This window comes from Magnolia sinica, chromosome 1 (genome assembly GCF_029962835.1).
Source record: "Magnolia sinica isolate HGM2019 chromosome 1, MsV1, whole genome shotgun sequence".
Lineage (NCBI taxonomy): Eukaryota > Viridiplantae > Streptophyta > Magnoliopsida > Magnoliales > Magnoliaceae > Magnolia > Magnolia sinica.
Window position 1 is genome coordinate 20,903,877 of NC_080573.1, and position 20,834 is coordinate 20,924,710.

The following is a 20,834-nucleotide window of genomic DNA, read 5'->3' on the forward strand; positions in this document are numbered from 1 at the left end:
GGATTTAGATATTTTGTTACCTTTATTGATGATTATTCCCGCATGACTTGGATTTATCTTTTGAAATCTAAAAGTGAAGTGTTTGATGCGTTTAAAGTGTTTTATCATGAAGTGTGCACTCAATTTCATTGTTCCATCAAATCCCTCCATTCTGATAATGGGGGAGAATACATGTCTACTACCTTTCTGTCCTTCTTGCAGGAACGTGGTATTTTGTCTAGGACGTCATGTGCTCGCGCTTCTTAACAAAATGGTATTGCAAAATAAAAGAATCGTCATCTTCTTGAAGTTGCTCGCACCCTTCTGCTTAGTATGCATCTACCCAAACATTTTTGGGGTGATGCTCTTTTAACTGCTACTTTTCTTATTAATCGTATACCCTTACGTATTCTGTCTTACAAATCTTCATTTACTATATTGTATCCTCATAATAATCCATTTCCTCTACCACCTAAAGTTTTTGGTTGTACATGCTTTGTTCAAATTTTGGATGTGAGTAATGATAAACTTAGTCCCAGGGCGATTAAATGTGTCTTTATAGGGTATACTCGGAGTCAGAAAGGGTATAAATGCTTTGACCCATTGACTCGCAAGAAATATGTCTCTGCCGATGTCACCTTCTTTGAGGATCTTTCTTTTTTCTCCTCCAGGCAGATCCCTCTGTGATCCTCTTGCGCGTCAGGGGGAGTATAACTGTTATCCTCTTTCCACTAATGATCATGGGAAAACTCCTCTCCCCTCTATTCAGCATCCTGTTGGTGATATGGTTGAGCCTAAGCCTCTGCGGGTGTATCAGCGTCGAGATAAATCTTCACACTCAACCATCCACCCTTCCACTCACTTTGGATGTTGGCTAAGGTGACTCCTACCTAGAGTTTGGATCTCCCAGTTGCCTTGCGCGAAGGGTCACGATCTTGTACTCAACACCCCATTAGTAATTTCGTTTCATATGATCATCTTTCACCGTCTTTTCAGTCGTTTGCAGCTTCCCTTTCATCATAGACTATTCCTAGATCTCTCTCACATGTCAGTCCTGATTGGACAAAGGCGATGATGGAAGAAATGTCTGCTCTTGAGAAGAATCAGACTTGGGATCTTGTGCCACTTCTTGTAGGCCATAAACTTGTTGGCTGTCGATGGGTTTATATAATCAAGTTTCTTCCAGATGGCTCGATTGATCGCTATAAAGCCCGTCTTGTTGCTAAAGGTTACACACAGACTCATGGTGTGGATTACTTCGAGACATTCTCTCCGGTGGCTAAGCTTAATTCAATTCGTGTGTGCTCTCCTTGGCCGTTAATTTATCATGGCCCTTGTTTCAGCTTGATGTTAAGAATGCATTTCTCCATGGGGATCTTACAGAGGAAGTTTACATGCATCAACCTCCTGGCTTTGTTGCTTCTCACAACCCTGCACTTGTATGTCGGTTGAAGAAGGCTCTTTATGGACTCAAACAATCTCCACGTGCATGGTTCAAAAAATTTAGTCAGGCTCTCTTGGAGTTTGGCTTTGTTCGTAGTCATGCTGATCATTCTCTTTTTATATGTCGTCGATCGACGGGCATCATGGTTCTCATTGTCTATGTGGATGATATTGTTTTGTCTAGTAGTGATTCTATTGGAATGAGGGAGGTCAAAGTTTTTAAGACCAAGTTTGAAATCAAGGATCTTGGTCCTCTTCGCTACTTCCTCGGAATTGAAGTTGCTCGCTCATCATCCAAATTGGTCTTGTCACAACGAAAATATGCGCTCGATCTTCTCATGGAGACCGGCATGTTAGGGTGTAAGCGGTACCACTCCCATGGATACTTCACGGAAGCTTCGAGATGATGGTGCTCTCCTTACCGATCCCGAGATGTATCGACGACTTGTAGGCCGGCTTATTTACTTGACTATTACTCGCCTAGATCTCTCATTTGTGGTGGGGTTGTTAGCCAATTCATGCAAGCTCCCTCTTCTCATCTCACTACTGCTTTGGCACAAGTGCATCCCATTCACCATCAAGCCCCACTTTCAGTCGCATGGTCATCTTCATCTTTCGGGCTATTCCGATGCTGTGCAGGGAGTACTTATGATCTCCGCTCTACATCCGGCTTCTGTACCTCCTAGGTGGCAATCTTATAACCTGAAAGAGCAAAAAGCAGCCAGTTGTTCCCGAAGCAGAATATCGTGCTATGGCTCATGCGACATGTGAACTTGTGTGGCTTCGCAATCTTTTTGAAGAACTTGGCTATCCTCCTTCGAGTCCGATGTCATCTAAGCTCAAATCCTGCGAATTTCTGCACTAATTTTTGCAGTTCCTTCCTTTTCCACTTGGTTTTGTCGACTCTTGGGGTCTTGAAATCTTCACTCTTGGTCTCCAAAGGTCCATTCTTTGCCTTGGTGATTCTTGAGCATCAAATACATGTTTTTAACATTGTTTTCACTCTAAGCTCTCAAGTTCACCTTGCAATACAAACATGAGTAAAACATAACAGTAAGCAGTATAATGTTCATAAAACCAAGATATAGATGGGGCAAAATATGCAATATTTGACACTCAACACACACCCCAACCAACATTTTGCTAGTCCCGAGCAAAATAAGCGAAGAAAAATAAAAAAAAGAATAAAAACTAATTCTAGAAACAAAAATTAAAACGAAGACAAAAATTCTAACTACACTTTCGCAAGTAACCTCGATTGCATTTAGCTTATGCAACAAGCCTTTAAACCCTAAGGTCCCCCCTAGTGGACGAGTTATAGTCTCGTGAGGGTTTCCGGAAATGTTACCCACAAACATTGAAAACATGGAAAATAGTTCGAAACTCAGAAATGTATACAATTATGCCTCCATTTATCATATAAATTCCAAAACAAAGCAATACTTGTCCCAAGTCTGAAGTTGGTTAGAATCTCAATTTCCTAATCCATTACATCATTGAGTTTAGAGACCTAATCAAAATTTAAAATAGTTATGATCCAATATACTTAGGTGCTCAGTGACACTAGTCTAACTTTGAGAATTATGCATGTTCGCTAACCTAACTCCTTTTAATCATCCTAAGAATATGAAATCTCTAGTTATTTCATTTCCTTCATGCCCCTTCTTCTTTCATAATTATATCCTCATTATTATAGACCACCCTTAGATGAAGATTCCCACCAGGTTTGCTTCATAACCTAAGGTATCGTACTTGCAATGGTAACAGTAATGGATACTTATGTATCCTTACTTCGGATTACTGACATGATTGTTATGGTCATTATTATTATTATTATTATTTTCTTATTCTCTCTTTTAAGCATATATCAATGGTACTAGTTCATTCAACTTTGTTTGAATCAAAATTTGTTATTCTAGTTCACATGTCATATTCATCACTTAGTTGGCTAACCTGTATTGTGAATTCAGTACATCAATTTACAACTCACTCTAAACTAGTGATTAGATAATCGAACTCAAGTCTAATTTTCAGTTATCAGAATTCTGACTACTATCAACCTTAAATAAGTATTAACTTTGCCTTTGGAATTCGCATAATATCATGTTCGCATTCTTATATAAAAAAGTTGGAAAATTTTAAAATTTTTTCCCATAAACCAAAATTTTTTCAAAAGTAGACTCTACTATTCCTAAAATTCTATTCACATGGATGACTATCCACACCCCTAACCTAAAATCTACATTGTCCCCAATGTACCCCAATGTAGTGATACATGTAATGCATAAAATATGAGAACAATAAAAATCAAAGAAATGATGGATTATACCTGCCATGAAGAACTCACCTGCAAGGTGACTATAAAAAAAATAAAATGAATATTATACAAATCTTACACAAATGCTTCGTCAGACTAGGAGCATTAATCCGAATATTCTGGCTCATGAAGAGGGACAGACTTCTCTACCAAATGAAAGTTTTCCATATAAGGCTTCGATCTTTGACCATTAACCTTTTACAGATTGCCATTATGTGGATTCTCAATTTCAACAGCCCCATGAGTATAAACATTCTTCACAATGAAGGGGCCTGCCCATTTTGATCTTAACTTTCTCGGAAAGAACTAGAGACGGGAATTGTGCAATAGGATCTTTTGCTGAGGTTCAAAATTCTTCCTTATGATGTTTTTGTCATGGAAAGCTTTGGTACTCTCTTTGTAGATTTTAGAATTTTTACAGGAGTCTCTCCTCAGCTCCTCTAATTCATTTAACTCTAATTTTAACTTCTTTATTACCCGGTATGCTCTATGTTCCAATTCCACAGGCAATTGGCAAGCCCTCCCATACATCAATCTGTATGGGGACATTCCAATCGGGGTCTTATAAGCAGTCTTATAAGCCCATAAAGTGTCAGATAGTCTTAGGGACCAATCCTTCCTACTAGCTTTATAGTTTTCTCCAAAATATGTTTGATTTCCCGATTAGAAATCTCAGCCTGCCCACTCGTTTGTGAGTGGTATGGGGTGCTCACTTTATGCTTGATACCAAATTTCTTTATCAAAGTTTTGAATATCCTATTACAAAAGTGAGACCCGCCATTACTAATGATGGCCTTTAGAGTTCAAAATCTAGAAAAAATATTTTCCTTGAGGAATCGTATGACTACTTTGTTGTCATTGGTCCTACTTGAAACTGTCTCAATCCACTTGGAAACATGGTCCACACCAACCAATATATAAAGAAATCAAAAAGAAGATGGAAATGGGCCCATAAAATTATTACCCCAACAATAAAAAATTTCCAATGGTAAAATAGGAGATAAAGGGATCATGTTGCGTCGAGACACTCTTCTCAATCTTTGACATTTATCACAAGTAACACGGAAAGCATGGGTGTCCTTAAACATGGTGGGCCAGTAAAACCCATACTGTAGGATTTTTGCAGTGGTTTTCTTAGCAGAAAAATGGCCACCACATGCTTCCATGTGGTAAAAGGAAATAACACTTTGAACTTCATCCTCTGGGATACAACATCTAAAAATTTGATCAGTCCCATATTTATATAAATATGGGTCATCCCAGAAGAAGTTCCTAACTTCGGTTTCAAAACACTTCCTATCTTGCGACTTCCAATGATATGACATTTTTCCCGTTACAACATAGTTCACTATATCCGCATACCAAGGCAATTTGGAGATCGCAAATAATTGTTCATCGTGTCCTGGTTATGCATCTCTTCAGTGGAATCATCCAACACCAATCTGGAAAGGTGATCGGCCACTACGTTCTCTACTCCTTTCTTATCTTTTATCTCTAGGTCAAATTTTTGGAGTAGGAGGATCCATCTCAAAAGTCTCGGCTTTGCATCCTTCTTAGATAGCAATTATTTCAAAGCCGAGTGGTCCGTGAAAATGACCACTTTGGATCCTAGTGAGTAAGACTTATCCAAAGCAAAAACTACAGCAAATAACTCTTTTTCAGTTGTTGAGTAGTTCACTTAGGTCGAGTTTAGAGTTCTACTCATATAGTGAATAATGTAGGGCCGTTTATCTTTCTTTTGGCCCAAAACTGCCCCTATGGCATAATCACTTGCATCGCACATTAGTTCAAAAGGAAGTGTCCAATCTGGTGGATGCATGATAGGTGCAGTGATAAGGGATGATTTAATTTTATTCAAGGCACTTGCACACACATCTGTCCACTTAAATGGGACATCCTTTTGGAGAAGATTTGTCAAGGGTCTAGTAATGGCACTAAAGTCCTTGATGAATATTCTATAGAAACCGGCGTGCCCTAGAAGTGATCTTATATCTCTAACAGTTCGGGGAATAGATAGATTAGCGATAATGTCGAGTTTTGAGCGATCTAACTCGATTCCATTTTTGGAGATAACATGGCCCAAAGCAATTCCCTTTTGAACCATGAAGTGACACTTCTCCCAATTTAAGACAAGGTGCTTCTCTTCACACCTAGATAAGACAAGAGATAAATTGTTGAGGCATTCCTCAAAACTACTCCCAAATACAGAGAAATCATCCATGAAAACCTCAAGAAAATTCTCAACCATATTTGAAAAAATACATAACATACACCGTTGGAAAGTTGTTAGGGCGTTGCATAATCCAAATGACATCCGTTTGAAAGCAAACGTGTCAAATGGACAAGTGAACGAGATTTTCTATTGGTCTTCCAGGGCTATCTCTACTTGGTTATATCCATCGAGGAAGCTATAGAAGGAGTGACCTGCTACCCTCTCTAAAACTTGATCAATGAATGGTAGAGGGAAATGATCTTTTTTTGTGACCGTATTCAATTTTCTGTAGTCAATGCAAACACGCCAACGTGGGTGACACGTGTTGGTATGAGTTCATTATTAGAATTTTGCGCGATAGTTATTCCAGATTTCTTTGGAACTACTTGTGTTGGACTCACCCAAACACTATCAGAAATTGGGTAGATGATTCCCACATCCAACAATTTGATCACCTCATTTTTTACAACTTCCATCATGTTTGGATTGAGATGCCTTTGAGGTTGTCTAATTGGTTTGGCGTCCTCATCGACGTGGATCCGATGGGTGCATATGGAAGGGCTTATACCCTTAATGTCAGAAATGGTTCAGCCCAAGGCTCCTTTGTGCTCCCTTAGAATATTCAACAATTTAATCTCTTGATCCTTGTCTAAAAATGAAGAGATCACCACAAGATAATTTTCATTTTCACCCAAGCATACATACTTAAAGCTCATTTGGTAGTGGTTTTAGATCAAGCTTTGGAGCATTGGTTGGTGATGGTAGAGGTTGCAAGTCTTCGATAGACAGGATTTGAGTGCGCGGTCTCCATCGGTATATACCAATGTACTGTGTGGTAGTGCTCTCATTATCATCACAAATTTCAACAAGCACTTTTTCTAAATCAGAATTTTTCAAGTCCCCAAAGACTTTAATCAATTCCTTAGATAGGCTAGGTTCCAATTCCTCTTCCTCTGTCAAGTAGTCCATAAAATTCAGCTCATGGATCTCATTATTGTCTATGGGCTGCTTACATAAATTGAAAATATTTAGCTCTAAGATCATGTTACCAAAAGACAACTTCATCATTCCATTCCTGCAATTGATGATTGCATTTGAAGTTGCTAGGAATGGGCGGCCTAAAATAATGAGAACTTGAGCGCTAGCATTTACACATGGTTCAATGTCTAGTACAATAAAATCCACAGGGAAGTAGAATTGCTCCACTTGGACTAACATATCCTCTAAAATTCCCCTTGGTACCTTAATAGAGCGGTCAGCGAGTTGGAGTGTAATCGTGATTGGTTTAAGCTCGCCTAACCCCATTTGTTTGTAAACTGAATAAGTTACTAAGTTGATACTTGCGTCCAAATGTAGCAAAGCATGCTCAATTTGGAAATTCCTAATAATACAAGGAATAGTGGGACTTCCCGGGCCTTTGTATTTGGGTACGACCCTTTTCTGAATGATAGCGCTCACTTTCTCAGTGAGGAAGGTATTCTTGTGCACATTTAATTTACTCTTTATAGTGCACAAGTCCTTGAGATATTTAACATATGATGGAATTTGTCTAATGGCATCAAGCAAAGGAATATTTACAGTAACCTTTTGGAGCACATCCAATACCTCTTGATATTTCATGGGGACAGTCGGGTTCCGAAGTCTAGATGGGAACGGAACTGGAGGCTCATGTGACTTGTTCTCTTTATCCTTTTGTTGTTGTGGCTCTTAAACCATAGCCGATTCATCATTCTCTTGAGACAGTGGCTCATCCTCCGGTAGTTCTACCGGTTGCATTAACTTGTTATCGACCTCTTTTCCACTTCTCAAGGTAATAATGGCCTTAGCTTGTTCATGATGTAGCTCACGTGGATTTGAGTCTCCAATGAAATGTGTATTTATAGGGTTTGACACAGGTTGAGAAAGAAGTGTGCCTTTTTCCCTAACATTTAGTTGTCTTAATCCTAACCACTACCGTCTCTAATTCCTGATTTGATTGGATTAGAGACTGATTCATTTGAGCTTGAGAGTTCATGAATGCAGTCAATGCATCCTCCATAAATGATCGCTTTGATGGGGGCACATATGGTGCATTGTTAGGTGCCCCAAAGAAGTTATTTTGTGGAGGATTTTGATGTGCATTGGGCACATTAAATTGTTGTCCACTCCAACTAAAATTAGAATGGTTACGCCAATTTGGATTGTACTTGTTTCTCGTTGGTTGCACAACTGGCCTTTGGTAGTTATTTATAGCATTTGCTTGCCCATGCTCATGCATGATATCTTGTACAACTGGCTGGGATTGTTGGACAATCCTTTGTCATGGTCGGCACCACCACAAATGCTACAAAAATTACCTAAGGAGGTGTTTTCTTTAATCATATCAACCTTCCTAATTTCCAAGGCTTCGACCTTTCTAGCCAATGCAGCGAATTTTGCATTAAGGTCGTCTTCCTCTCTTAGGATGTACATCTCGCTTTCTCTCTAGGAATGGGTCTAGTTTGGTCCGGTTTAGCAGAGACATCCCATGTCTGAGTATTCTCTGCAAACATGTCTAGAAAATCCCAAGCCTCATTATGATCTTTGTCAAGAAAGGTTCCACCACACATCATCTCTATGAACTGACGGGTATCCATGGTGAGCCTCTTTCGGAACGCATCAATCAAGTGCCATGGTTCATAACCATGATGTGGGCAAGTAGAAGGTCTTTGAAACGCTCCCAAGCTTGAAAAAATAGTTCATTCCCCTTTTGGGAGAACGGCATGATTTCCTGTTTCAGTGCATTTGTTTTGTGCTCAGGAAAGAATTTTTTCAAAAACTCTCTACTTAAGGCTTGCCATATAGTGATGGTATGAGGTCTTAGAGAGTTGAGCCATGCTTTGGCCCAATCCTTTAGAGAAAATGAGAATAACCTAAGTTTGAGCGCATCTCTATTGCCATTGTTTACTTGTAATGTTGCAATCACTTCCTCAAAGTCCTTGAGGTGCAAGTCGGGGCCTTCAGAATCCAAGCCATGAAATTTAGGAATCAATTGAATCACACATGGTTTAAAATCAATGTTCCTTGTGTGAGTAGGGAACACAATGCAAGATGGTAACGTTGATCTCTCATGATGTAGTTGTTCACGTAAAGTCCGTGGTTGGTTTAACACATTCTTATGAACTTCATTCTCATCCTCAAGAGGAGGATTGCGATGATTTTCTCTGTTTGGGATTATAGTTGGATCTGGTAGATTTGGATTTGCATTATCAACTGGGTCTGCCATGGAATCCAAGTGGTGTTGACTGCCTCTCCTAAATGAATGATCAAGTCCTGGGACTAGTCCACCTTCGGAGGAGAGTCGATTGTTTTGATCTCTACTCCAACGGGATGTAAATCATCCACACCACACAACAAAAACCACAACTTCAAATTGCAAGTAGGATAAGAGTAAAAACAGAAACTTATCCAACAACCCAGGTGGCAGAGCCAACCATAAGGGTTCAAACCACGAAGCAAAATAAATCAACAACCCAGGTGGCAGAGCCGACCATGAGGGTTCAAACCACAAAGTAAAATAAATAAAAAAAGAAAGTAAAACTAATGAAAAAAATTAAACTACACTAATCCGGAAAACAGATTCAATGGATGATCTTTGTGATCAAACAACAATTGTAGGACAACCATAGCACTTGGGTGATAAAATCCCAACCAGGAGCAACCTTATGTCATAGTTAGTGCTCGAAAGACCCAACTGAATTTACTTTCAAAGTAAAACAGAAAATTTACAGAAATTTTGGAGGTTTTAGAAAAGAACTTACCTTAGCTATCTTGCACAGATCTAATCTATCACCGCCTTTCTTGGGCAACGGTGCCAACAACTTGCTTGCTTGCTTGCCTCCAAGTGCAGAGGTTCGTAAGTAACATCCTGTGAATACAGGGTAGATCCCACAGGGAGATGATTTATGAGAACGAGAAAATCAAATGCAAAACTAACTAAGTAATGGAAACTAAACAGATAAAATGTTTTTGAAAGTTTTGAAGGTATGTAATTCAATTGAATTAAAACAACACCCAAGCTTCAAAGTTCCACACATAGGTTAATGATCAATAAATTATGATGACTTTTGATAACGCAATTATGATCCGAGTACTATGGTCGGCCTAATCGGAAAATAAAATAGTTCAAATATTTTAATAAATGATATAAAAGATTAGAGAATCATGGATTAACACTATTAATTTATATTCTTAAGCGCCCAGTGATTTTAAGCATTCAATATCCATGAGATAATGAATCAAAGAAATGTAGCAGGTTGAGAACATCTCTCATCTAAGAAATCTAATTGATCCAGGTTAAGCCTATCTATCAATATGGATCTCACATGAGGATCAAAAACCTAAACCTAGATAATTGGTAACATGCATATACCATTCATCTCATCATTAAAAACAATCAATCATCATAAATTATGATATCATTAAACCAACGCGCTTCCCTTCTAGCTTAGGCTAGAGGGAACTAGAAAAACATAACTAAATTGCAAAATGTAAAAGCAACAAGAAAGCAAGAAAATAAATTAATAAAGATCTAAAAAAAACTTGTAAAGATCTAAAAACCCTAGAAAAACCCTAGATCTTGCCCTTAAATGCTCTGAATGATGCTTATAAATGCCCTATTTATACGTGGGGAACTCCCTCCTTCAAACCGACTTGAAAAATCCGGATACCGCCTCAAATTTTCTCACTCCGCATAGGCTCCGCGTAAACCCTTCGATGACATCAAACTGCTTTCAATGTCATTGAACTGGTTTTGATGTCATCTAAGACTGGCTTCCATTTGTCCAGCAACCAAACTTGATTTTTCCGTAATTCTTCGATGTCATCAAAGACTGGTTTCGATGTCATTGAAACTAGTTCGATGTCATCTAAGCTCAGATCCTGCAAATTTCTGCAGTTCCTTCATTTTTCACTTGGTTTTCTTGACGTTTGGAGTCTTGAAATCTTCACTCTTGGTCTCCAAAGGTCCATTCTTTGCCTTGGTGATTCTTGAGCATCAAATCCATGCTTCTAATATTGTTTTCACTCTAAGCTCTCAAGTTCACTTTGCAACACAAACATGAGTAAAACATAACAGTAAGCAGTATAATAATGTTCATAAAACCAAGATATAGATGGGGGAAAATATGCAATATTTGACACTCAACACATACCCATTTGCCTACATCTGAACAGACATGCAATTGCTGCAACTCGATCGTTGTTGGCCAGAGAACCTGCCCAGTTTCATTCTCTTACAGCTCACTGTTCGATCACCAAAATCTCAACTCTCGCTGGAATGCACCATTGCCAGATCTATTTGAACCATGGTTGGCTATAGACAGCATCACCATTGACCATCGCCACCACTGTTCAGCATCATCATCTACGTCCCTTCCCAAAACCAACGCTGCTGCCACTCTGCCACACATCTACTTCAAATAGATTTGATTTGCATCATTGCCATCGGAACACTCTGCGCTGCCTCCAATCCATTCTCCAATTTCTTCTGCATCTCCAATCCCTTTCCATTGCCAGGTTGACCCTTCCACTCACCCTCTCCACTGCCTCCAATCCATTTTCCAATTTCTTCCGCATCTCTAATCCCTTTCCATTGCCGTTCCACTCATCCTCTTTTTTCCTCAACCCCTCCATTCTCTGCAACAAAACTCATCACCTTTGTCTTCGTTGCCTGCAAGAGTGCCTGTTCTACATTTGCCCACTAGTTTTTCGCTTTGCAATATATCTGCACCACCAAATCTGTTTGATATCTCTGACCTCCACACCACATCCTCTCCACCACCAGCTAGAGATTGACAAGATCCATAACCCGCAGGCATTGCACCTGAACCCATCAGTCTTTGACTAGTTTTCTTCTCCGCCATCTCTGAACCTGTTGTTGTCTTCAATTCTCTGCCTCTGTGGAACCCATCACAGTTGTTTTAGATACCCATCATTGTTGCCTTTCGATTGGCAGCCATCAGCATCTCTGCTGTATTCAGATCTGACAGCACCACCACCGACACTCACCATCTGCCAGTGCCAACCACCATTATCACTCTTTTGGGAAAGAAGGGGCACAGTGCCCCCTTTATGTTTCATTCTCATTTCGGTACTCCGTATATGCACCTAAGTTGATACACTTTCAACCCATATTTTGGCCTCTGACATCTAAAGTTCTTCATCAGAGATCTGTACCCATCATCTGAATCCATCTGCCTGGTTCTGCCACCATTCTCACCGCACCTCGCTCTCCATCCTCTTCATGCCGTTGAATCTTCATCATCTTCAACCATCCATTAGTGTTGCTCGATCTGACCACTCGACTAGTTCCCAATCGATGTCATTTGACTGGACCTGTTTTCTTCTATGCTGGCCTTTCTGAACAAACTTGTTTTTCAGTTGTGCCGGGCCTTTCTGACCAGACCTGTTCTTTGTTGTGTCATACTTTTCTGATCGGATCTTGTTACGCTGACTAGAATTGTTTATTCTCCACCACATGGTATCTGAATCTTGTTGTAAAATCTGGTTATTATTGGATCGTTGAATCTGCAAATTTGAGCTGTTGTGCACTTGAACCTCTTTGCACCTGATGCAGTGTTAGCTGTTATATGCAAATCTTGTTTCGGCACACATCTTTGCTGACTGAATTGTCAGTCCCTTAGGATCTGAATTTGCATTTGATTGACTGTCTCTGGATTGGATCTTTTGATCTTCTATTTGTCTGCCTGTTCATCTGAACAAGTTTGCATTGCCTGCCTTTGTTGGCTCTCAAGTACACCATCTATTTTTGTTGATTGCGAATTCAAATGTGTTTGTCACCAGCATTTGTCTCCTGCCACTGGTATTAGTCGCATGAAGTTTGCTGTCAGCATATTTTACCATGGCGGTAAACACTTGTTACACTTGTTGACACCGACAAGGTCTACAAGGGATTGTTTTTGTCGATGAGCATTAATGGGATTTTTGGCGATGGTGGTGGTGTCTATTGACCAAGGTATTCCGTATCAGTAACGGTGACCGTAACGGTCACCACCATTACCGATACAGTTATCGTCCATAATTACTCAAAAAATTCTGAAAAAATATCTAAAAAATCAAGAATAATGTAAATATTTCCAATATGTATTCAGTTTTTGTTTTGAACATGTTTACGATAGTGTAACGGTCCACTCTTTGGTGATTGTTGTATCAGGTTGTCTAGTGAATTGTTTAATATGATTATCTAATGTTTACACATTACAATCAAGCATTAAAACTAGAAATCAGAAAAAAGGCATAAATACTGCTTTTTCAATTTTTTGAAAAAAAAGACCCTTAGAGATTCTATTCGCTCAAATAACTTCAATCCACAGTTTTAATCTTAAAAGATATAGTAAGAGTGGTCGAAATTTGTTGTAAAATGATATAGGAAAGTTTTTGTAATGAGTAAAGTGAAAAGGAGGAGAAAATTGAATTTAAATAGAAAAAAAAAAGTGATCGTTTTTCGACTATTACAGGATTAAGGATCGTTATGCCCTGTAACGGCCTTTACGGCCACCATAATGGCTGATACGGTCTCGAAAAACTAACTACCCCTTTTCACCCCCGTATCGCGTAACGGTCATGGGCATTACCTATACATATCGGCCTTTACAGGCATATCATAACGGATATGGAACACCTTGTTATTGACTCATCCAGTGTTGCTCACATCCTTGCTCGTCATAGATGAGGCCGACTGATTGGATTGAATGGCCACTATGGGGCCATTCGATGATCCAAGTTGTCCCTAATGTCCTTGCAATTAAAAAAAAAAAAAAAATTTCAAAAAAGGAAAAAGGTAGGAGAAAGGAAGGAAATAGAAGAGAATGAGTAGAGGGAAGACGAAGGAGAGAAATAAAAGAGAAGATTAGCTCCTTATCCAAGTTTATGTTCCAATACCATGTGGAATTGGAGAAGATAGAGGAGATTCGAGAGAATTGGAGGGCTTAATCGTCATTTTCCCCATTCTTTCCTTTATTTACCAATGTTCATAGTTTCAATATCGTTACATGTATCGTATCACTAAATGGGGATATGGAAACATGTATACCTAGAAAAACATGGAGAAAAATGTGAAAATTTTCAGTGAAACTTCAGGATATGCTAAAATGCTAAAAGACACATGTTTCATATTTATGAATAAAAAAATTACAAAAAAGAGCCATACATAATCCCCTTCCATTTAATAGGGGCCTAAACCACGTGATGTCATAAAAAACCAGTGCAATAGTATTTATTTATTTTTTTATATCCATGCATACATACATACATAGATACATCATTCATCCATCCAACCATGCACAAATACATGCATGCATTTATGCATTTATAAACACCTGCCAATCCATTTATGTATGGTACTTATAATCAATGTTTTAAATACCATTATCGCGTAATGTATCGCACCCTTGGGATACCGATAAATATCGGTTATCACAAGGGATATATCGGTTGTATCGCAGTTGTTGGGAAACACAAGAACATTGGGAAATTGGTCGAATTTTTCAATGAAACTTCAGGGATTGTTGAAAAAGACATCAATACACATTTAGAAATCAAAACATTACAAAAAAAAAAAGAAGTACATATAACAGGGGTTTCCTTTGTATGGGCTCCTAATATATGTGTTTCCCAACTGAAACGATGGAAGTATATTCAAAGTCTATTCATATAATTTATAAACATAAGAAGACATGTATGGAAACACAAGCAATACATTCAAAAGCAAAAGAAGAATCACTAGATCAGGTTACGTACATGTTTAATTTTTTGTTTGGATACAAAGCTTGCAACCGATTTGTGAGAAATTGAGAAATTTTGATTTTTCTCAATTTTTTGCAACTTGACCCATCTCTTCAAAATTTCGAAATCAAGTTCCAATTACATAAATTTTTATGGAAACCATAAAGAATCATATATTTGTAACCATTTAACTCTGGTTTAACGTGACTTACAACAAAAACATTGATCGAAAATTGAAATGCTCACTGGATCAAATGAGTGGGATATATCAGCACTGCCTGTGCGTTTCGTATCGCACAGGTGGTATACAAGATATATCGTGGGATATATTGGCTGATATCGTCAATATTTAAAACACTGCTTACAATACATGCATGATATCCATCCATAGCACAATCATCCATCCATCCATCAATGCACACATCCATACGTACATATATTATACATCCATCTATACATGCACACATAATTATTTTTAAAAGTAAACATTTTTTTTCCCCATAATTTTTATAACTCTAAAAATAATTTTTTTATTAAAAAATGCAACACAACATCCATCCATAAATAGAAAAAAAAAAGGTTTTTCACAAAACAGTATAATTTATTTTTAAAAATAAATCTTCTTTTGCATTTTTGAAATTTTAAATAACTAAAAGGTTTTCTGAAAATTGAACATGAGTGGTCGAAATTGACTACCCAACCGGAACGAAAAAATATATATTTTTTAAATTGCTGAAAATATATTAAAAGCAAAAAGGCTGAATTATCTAATTTTTTGGATTTTTTTTTCTGAGTATTTACACTTGTTTTCCTCCTTCACTATTTTCTCCCAAATGAAGGACTTGATTCACGAAATCAAAGATGAGTGGCCAAAATCCACTCCCCAACTAAATCTCTCTCTCTCTCTCTCTCTCTCTCTCTCTCAAAAAAAAAAAAAAAAAAAAACAAATTTCCTTCTTTTTTTCTTTCTGATTTTCACAATATTCACGCATGTTTCCCCCCTTTCCGATTTTTCTCCCAAAATAAGAATTCAATTCATGAAAATTGAAGAAAAGTGGTCAAAATCTACTCCCCAACCATATCCCCAAAACATTTCAATATATTCCCCCCGCGCGCGCGCGAGATTTAGGCAGTATTTACGCACGTGTTCCCCCTTCCTGTGCTGTATCAGCGATAAACTGAACGTAATGTCACCAAGAAGCAAATGTGCTGATGGTTTTGAAACAGCAGGAAGTAACGAAGTAACCGAAGCATAGCGATGAAATATTTTCACAAAATCTCTCTAGAGGAAAAAGTTGTAAGAGTGAAGTTCTTTTCCTCCTCACAAAACTCTTGACTTCTTAAAAAGTTTGTGGTTTGAATTTGGAAATTCGTCAATAAGTAACGAATTGAAAAAGAAAAGAAAACCGAGTCTATTCTTGATTCACCAAAGACTCATTCTCAAATGATTCAAGATGACAAAGCAACCCAAATGCTTTTACATAATTTTACAAATTGATGTGTGATGCAGGGCTGAATCTCAATGGATCATGGCAGCAAGTCCAACAAACCCAAGAAACTTACTATTTATTTGTTATTTTTATCAAAAACAAGTCCGCAAATTTCGTTAACCAGGACTAATTGCCTTGGAATGTTCCCTAACCTTGTCACTATGCTTCAGGAAAGCATGACAAAAACTCAGGCATGTTGGCCACACCTGAAACTTCCTCAACTCATAACAGCATAACTATGCACCTAGGGTTCTGGTTTGAACGGTCAGGCCCTTGAGTAACAATCTCTTCATGCTCTTTGCCCTGGGCTAATCTATGGAGCTCATTTCTTGTTTTCAATTCCCCAAATGACCTTTTCTGAGAATTGTAGCGCAGTTTTGAAATTATGGACTTTTGGTAGACTAGTAATACGCACATGCGTTGCATGTGGGAATAGCTGTGTGAGTAATTTTAGAAATATATTAATGTGCGAGAAATGACTTGACGTGCACGAAATCCACTCCATCCACTCCGCACGCCACCCCTTGTTGGGCTTGGGCCTTGATCCAAAAAATAGGATGCTTTGACACTCAGGTGGGCCACCCTAAAAAATTATTCCTAAAACCTATAAATTCAAGTGGTATGGCCCACATGAGTTTTAGAATACTATTATTTTGGGTGATTCCTTCATCCTGACAGGGAAAATTCGAAGAATGGATTGGATGGCATATAAAAACCATGACGGATCCTACAAAAAACTAATGATGGGCATTCCATCCCAACTGTTTCCCGTGCTGTGGCCTACCTGATTTTGGATTATCATGATTTTTGGGTTCAATGGTTAAAATGAGGCAGTATACCTAGCGTGGATTACTATATTGTGGTTCTCTTTGTATCGAGGCCAGCTCCTCTACGTCTTCCAAAATAAGTTTATTCTACAAGTGTTGATTTTAGGGCCCACATAGGTGTGTTTATACATCCAACCCATCTATCGTGGTTGCCCCACCATGAAAATTGGACACCCCCAAAATCAGACTAATCCAACCATCATGTGGGCCACCACATGATTTTGGACGTTTTTGTTATGGTTGTCCATTGTTTTCAAAGTCAGGACCACCTAATGCTTGATAGGCCTGACTTTTGGGGCGTCCCGTTATCATGGTGGGGATCACATAATGCACCTCTTGGATGGCACATAAACAACATGGTGGCCCCACAGTGGAAAACAATGGACAACCATCCAACAATGTCCAAATGCACATGGTAGTCCACATGAATGGTTGGATTGGCCTGATTTTTTGGGCGTCTAATTTTCATGGTGGGCCGACTGTGATGGACAGGTCAGATGCCATATGCATGCCACACGCATAGCACTCCTACAATAACCTTATTATACAAGGAAATCATGGAGGAACCAGCCTTTTGTGTGGCTGAGGTGATTGTGCACGGGAAGGTATTTTTGCCATTTCATTTAAATATCATGGGTGTTTTGCGTATACAAAGGTCCTGAAAAAATAAGTTACATTTGCTTTTCTTATATAGTAGTTTAGATTTCAGATGGGGATTTTGAGGAGCTTAGGGGGATATTAAATTTCTAACTACCGGGAAGGTTCCAAGTTTTCTTTTGTGTTAATGTTAGCTTTAGGTTTATGTTTCTTCTTTCCTTTTTGTAATAAAATTTTCAATCTTTAAAGAAAAGTTCTAGCTTGAAACAATAAGTTACATTTACTTTTCTTATATAGTAGTCTAGATTTCAGATCGGAATTTCGAGAAGCTTAGGGGGATATTAAATTTCTAACTACCTGGAACGTTCAAGTTTTCATTTGTGTTACTGTTAGCTTTAGGTTTATGTTTCTTCTTTCCTTTTTGTAATAAAATTTTCATTCTCTAAAGAAAAGTTCTAGCTGGTTTCCTGATTAATAGATTTCTTTTCTTGTATTTTCTGCAGAAACCCTTTGCAAAGGATTTTCCTACTCCACTTGTTTCTCATGTACCTGAAATGAGGATTTTGAGTGGCAAGACAAGGATAGAATTAGAAATGAATGCATTCAAAGGAACTTAGGAGTAAAACCAATTGGTAATAAGATGGGAAAGTAGACTAAAATGGTTTTTTTTTTTTTTTAAAGTTTGTTGGTGTACACTATTTTGGATGTATGTGCAGAACACCATATTGTTAGGGTATGCTTCTGGGTGTACGTGCAGAGTACCATATTATGCAAAAGATATACTATGCATTTATACCCAGAATTGCATAAACTAATAATATGGTATTCTGCGTGTACACCCAGAACTGTGTACACTTAAGTTGAAGGGCTCTAAAAGGGCAAGGGAAGGCCCAAAAGGACGTGGTGGGCGGTAGTGATAAAAGAGTTGAGGACCTATTGATTAACTGAGAATATGGGTCCTTAATAGAGTGGAATGGCGGAAAAGGATTCATGTAGCCAACCCCAATGATTCATGGGATAAGGCTTAGATGATGATGATGATTAAATGTTTCTTATGATACCATCATATGCGAGTGACATACCATTATAGGCAATCACTTGCATATGTTACCATCCGAATCATGTATGCCTAGTTTTCTCTAGTGGCCTTAGTTATCATAAACTGGCTGCAGCGGGAACCTTGCTCATGTAGAACACTTCTGAAATAGCACATCCATCTGTGTTTGTATTATTCCAAGCTGTCTGTCAAAAAATAAAAAAACATCCAAGTTGGCAGATAAGCATCTAGTTTTTGGTTTTAACTCATGCGATGTGCATCTTTTTATATAGGATCCTTTTTTTTTTTTTTTTCCATTCTTGTCACTAGCCAAAATATGGATATTCCATATGCATTCCCAACTTGTTCTGTTAGTTCTCATACTAGGGGTGTCAACGGGCCAGGCTTGGGCCTGACAAATTCACAATTTTGAATAGGCCCGGCCTGACTGCCTGGCTCGAAACAATTCAAAATCTGGCCGGGACCTAATCCAGGCCCAGCCCGTTGACAGCCCTATCACATACCCAATATATTAAATCTTTCTGCAATTTATGCATCTACTGATTGCATGCCCTTTTTTCTCAGGTATGGGTGCCCAAGCATGGAGGAGATCGAAAATTTCAGCTCCCTTTACAAGAAACGACTTGATGAGATTGGAGAATGTGGGGAGATACCCCTAGATTTGGCTCTTGAGGCATGTACCTAAAAGATGATTTGTTTTCTTGTTCTCTATGTGAAGAATCTGATGAGAACTCATTCCAAATGCTATCTGTTGATGTCATGGTTGTAAAACCCGAGTTGGAGGTCCATGTAGTTGAGTTGACTCAAACTCTCGACTAAAACTCAGAAAAACTCTTTTAAGGCTGAATTATTTTAAAATATGAAATGCATTGTAAATTATTAATAAAAACATGAAATTTACTAGAAAACCTTGAAAAATAGGGAAAGACTGGACTATGCCGAGCTTTTAACATGACTAGCGAACCTGAAATTTTTTTTATTTTTTATTTAAAAGCGAGGTTGTGGTGGAGCCAACTTGAAATCTAATTGAATCAAGTCAACTTCATTGCTTTTTGAGTCGATCAGTTGAGTTTTTCAACTGAAGCTGTATATGTTTTGCAACAAACTGGAACTAATTGCAACCAGGAACATCTTTTCATGAGCCTTAATGGGAAATCTTGTTTTTATCTTCTTTGTAGGTGTCATCTCCAGGAGCAGAGCGAATACTGAAGGTGCCGGATGACTTGGATCGCTTCAAAGACATGCCCATGCATGTACAGTACATGGAAGAAGACAACACAACAGAATCGAACAACAACAACAACAGAAGTTACCGGCGGCAGCAACTGGAAATGGAGGGGGTGTTCCTGCTGGATTCAATTGAAACTGAATCAGGGTATTGTGTGTGGAAGCTGGCTGATGTGAAGGAGAACAGGGATGCATCTGCCAAAGGAAGGTTATTGAGCAGGAAGCAGAAGGATTGGAGGCTGAGGTTGCCCTTTCAATTGCTGAGAAGGGTGACATTGTACCTGGAATTTTGATCATTGTACTTCACATTGTTATAGCAATCAGTCCCTGGGACAAAAAGGAGTGAGTGAGAAAGGTCCATCTGCCAATCATTTCTCCATATTCATGCCTGTGTTTCCTAGTATTGCTTGTGTTGGTGGCACATATCCGGATAAGGATGTTGAACCTCACGGTTGACAGAGACAGGAGGACTTTGTAGAGTGCTGAAAAGATCCCTCTTTGAGGCAGGTAGGTGCCTTTTCTTCTTACTAAGCAAGCTATGAATTTTAGGTGCCTTTTCTACAATCCATGAATTTTCTTCTGTGAATACAATGCTGCCCCAAGATTAATTTACTGCCTAATTACAGTTCAATCGAGTCTGCCTAACAACTGTCCAAAGAAAAGGGATTTTTTTTTTTAAAAAATAAAAAAAATAAAAAAAATCTTAAATGCCCACTAGCGTCTTCAATCTATTTCAGGCCATGTTGCGGTTATGTCCATGGTGTTATGGGGCTGTAAAGGCCCTTATGTAAAGGTGGCAACCATTACACATTATGGCTGTTATGAAAAAAATGACCCAGAAAGGCCATTACAGCCATGTAACAATCCATTATGCCCTCTGTAAAGGCCGTAATGGCCCTTGTAATGGTCCATTATAAGGCCG

General features: G+C 38.5%; 1 protein-coding gene and 1 non-coding gene across 7 annotated transcripts in view; both read left to right on the forward strand.

Annotated features, from left to right (window-relative positions):
* The window catches only part of LOC131242627 (uncharacterized), a 46,895-nt gene that overhangs the window by 25,371 nt on the left and 690 nt on the right, over positions 1-20,834 (forward strand). For 4 of the 6 annotated variants that reach the window (XR_009169669.1, XR_009169671.1, XR_009169670.1 and 1 more), the window contains exons 3-4: positions 19,250-19,358; positions 19,864-20,419. Coding sequence is in view for 1 of the 6 variants with exons in the window: in XM_058241397.1 (XP_058097380.1) it covers positions 19,250-19,358; positions 19,864-20,205 (451 nt within the window). In the remaining 5 variants the exon portion in view is untranslated. Of the gene's footprint in view, positions 1-19,249; positions 19,359-19,863; positions 20,544-20,649; positions 20,706-20,834 lie in introns of those variants that run through there. The other 2 variants (XR_009169673.1, XM_058241397.1) reach the window with 2 other exon arrangements.
* LOC131223478 (small nucleolar RNA R71) lies at positions 8,610-8,712 on the forward strand. The gene has a single exon (XR_009160475.1). It is a non-coding gene; the product is annotated as a small nucleolar RNA R71 (small nucleolar RNA).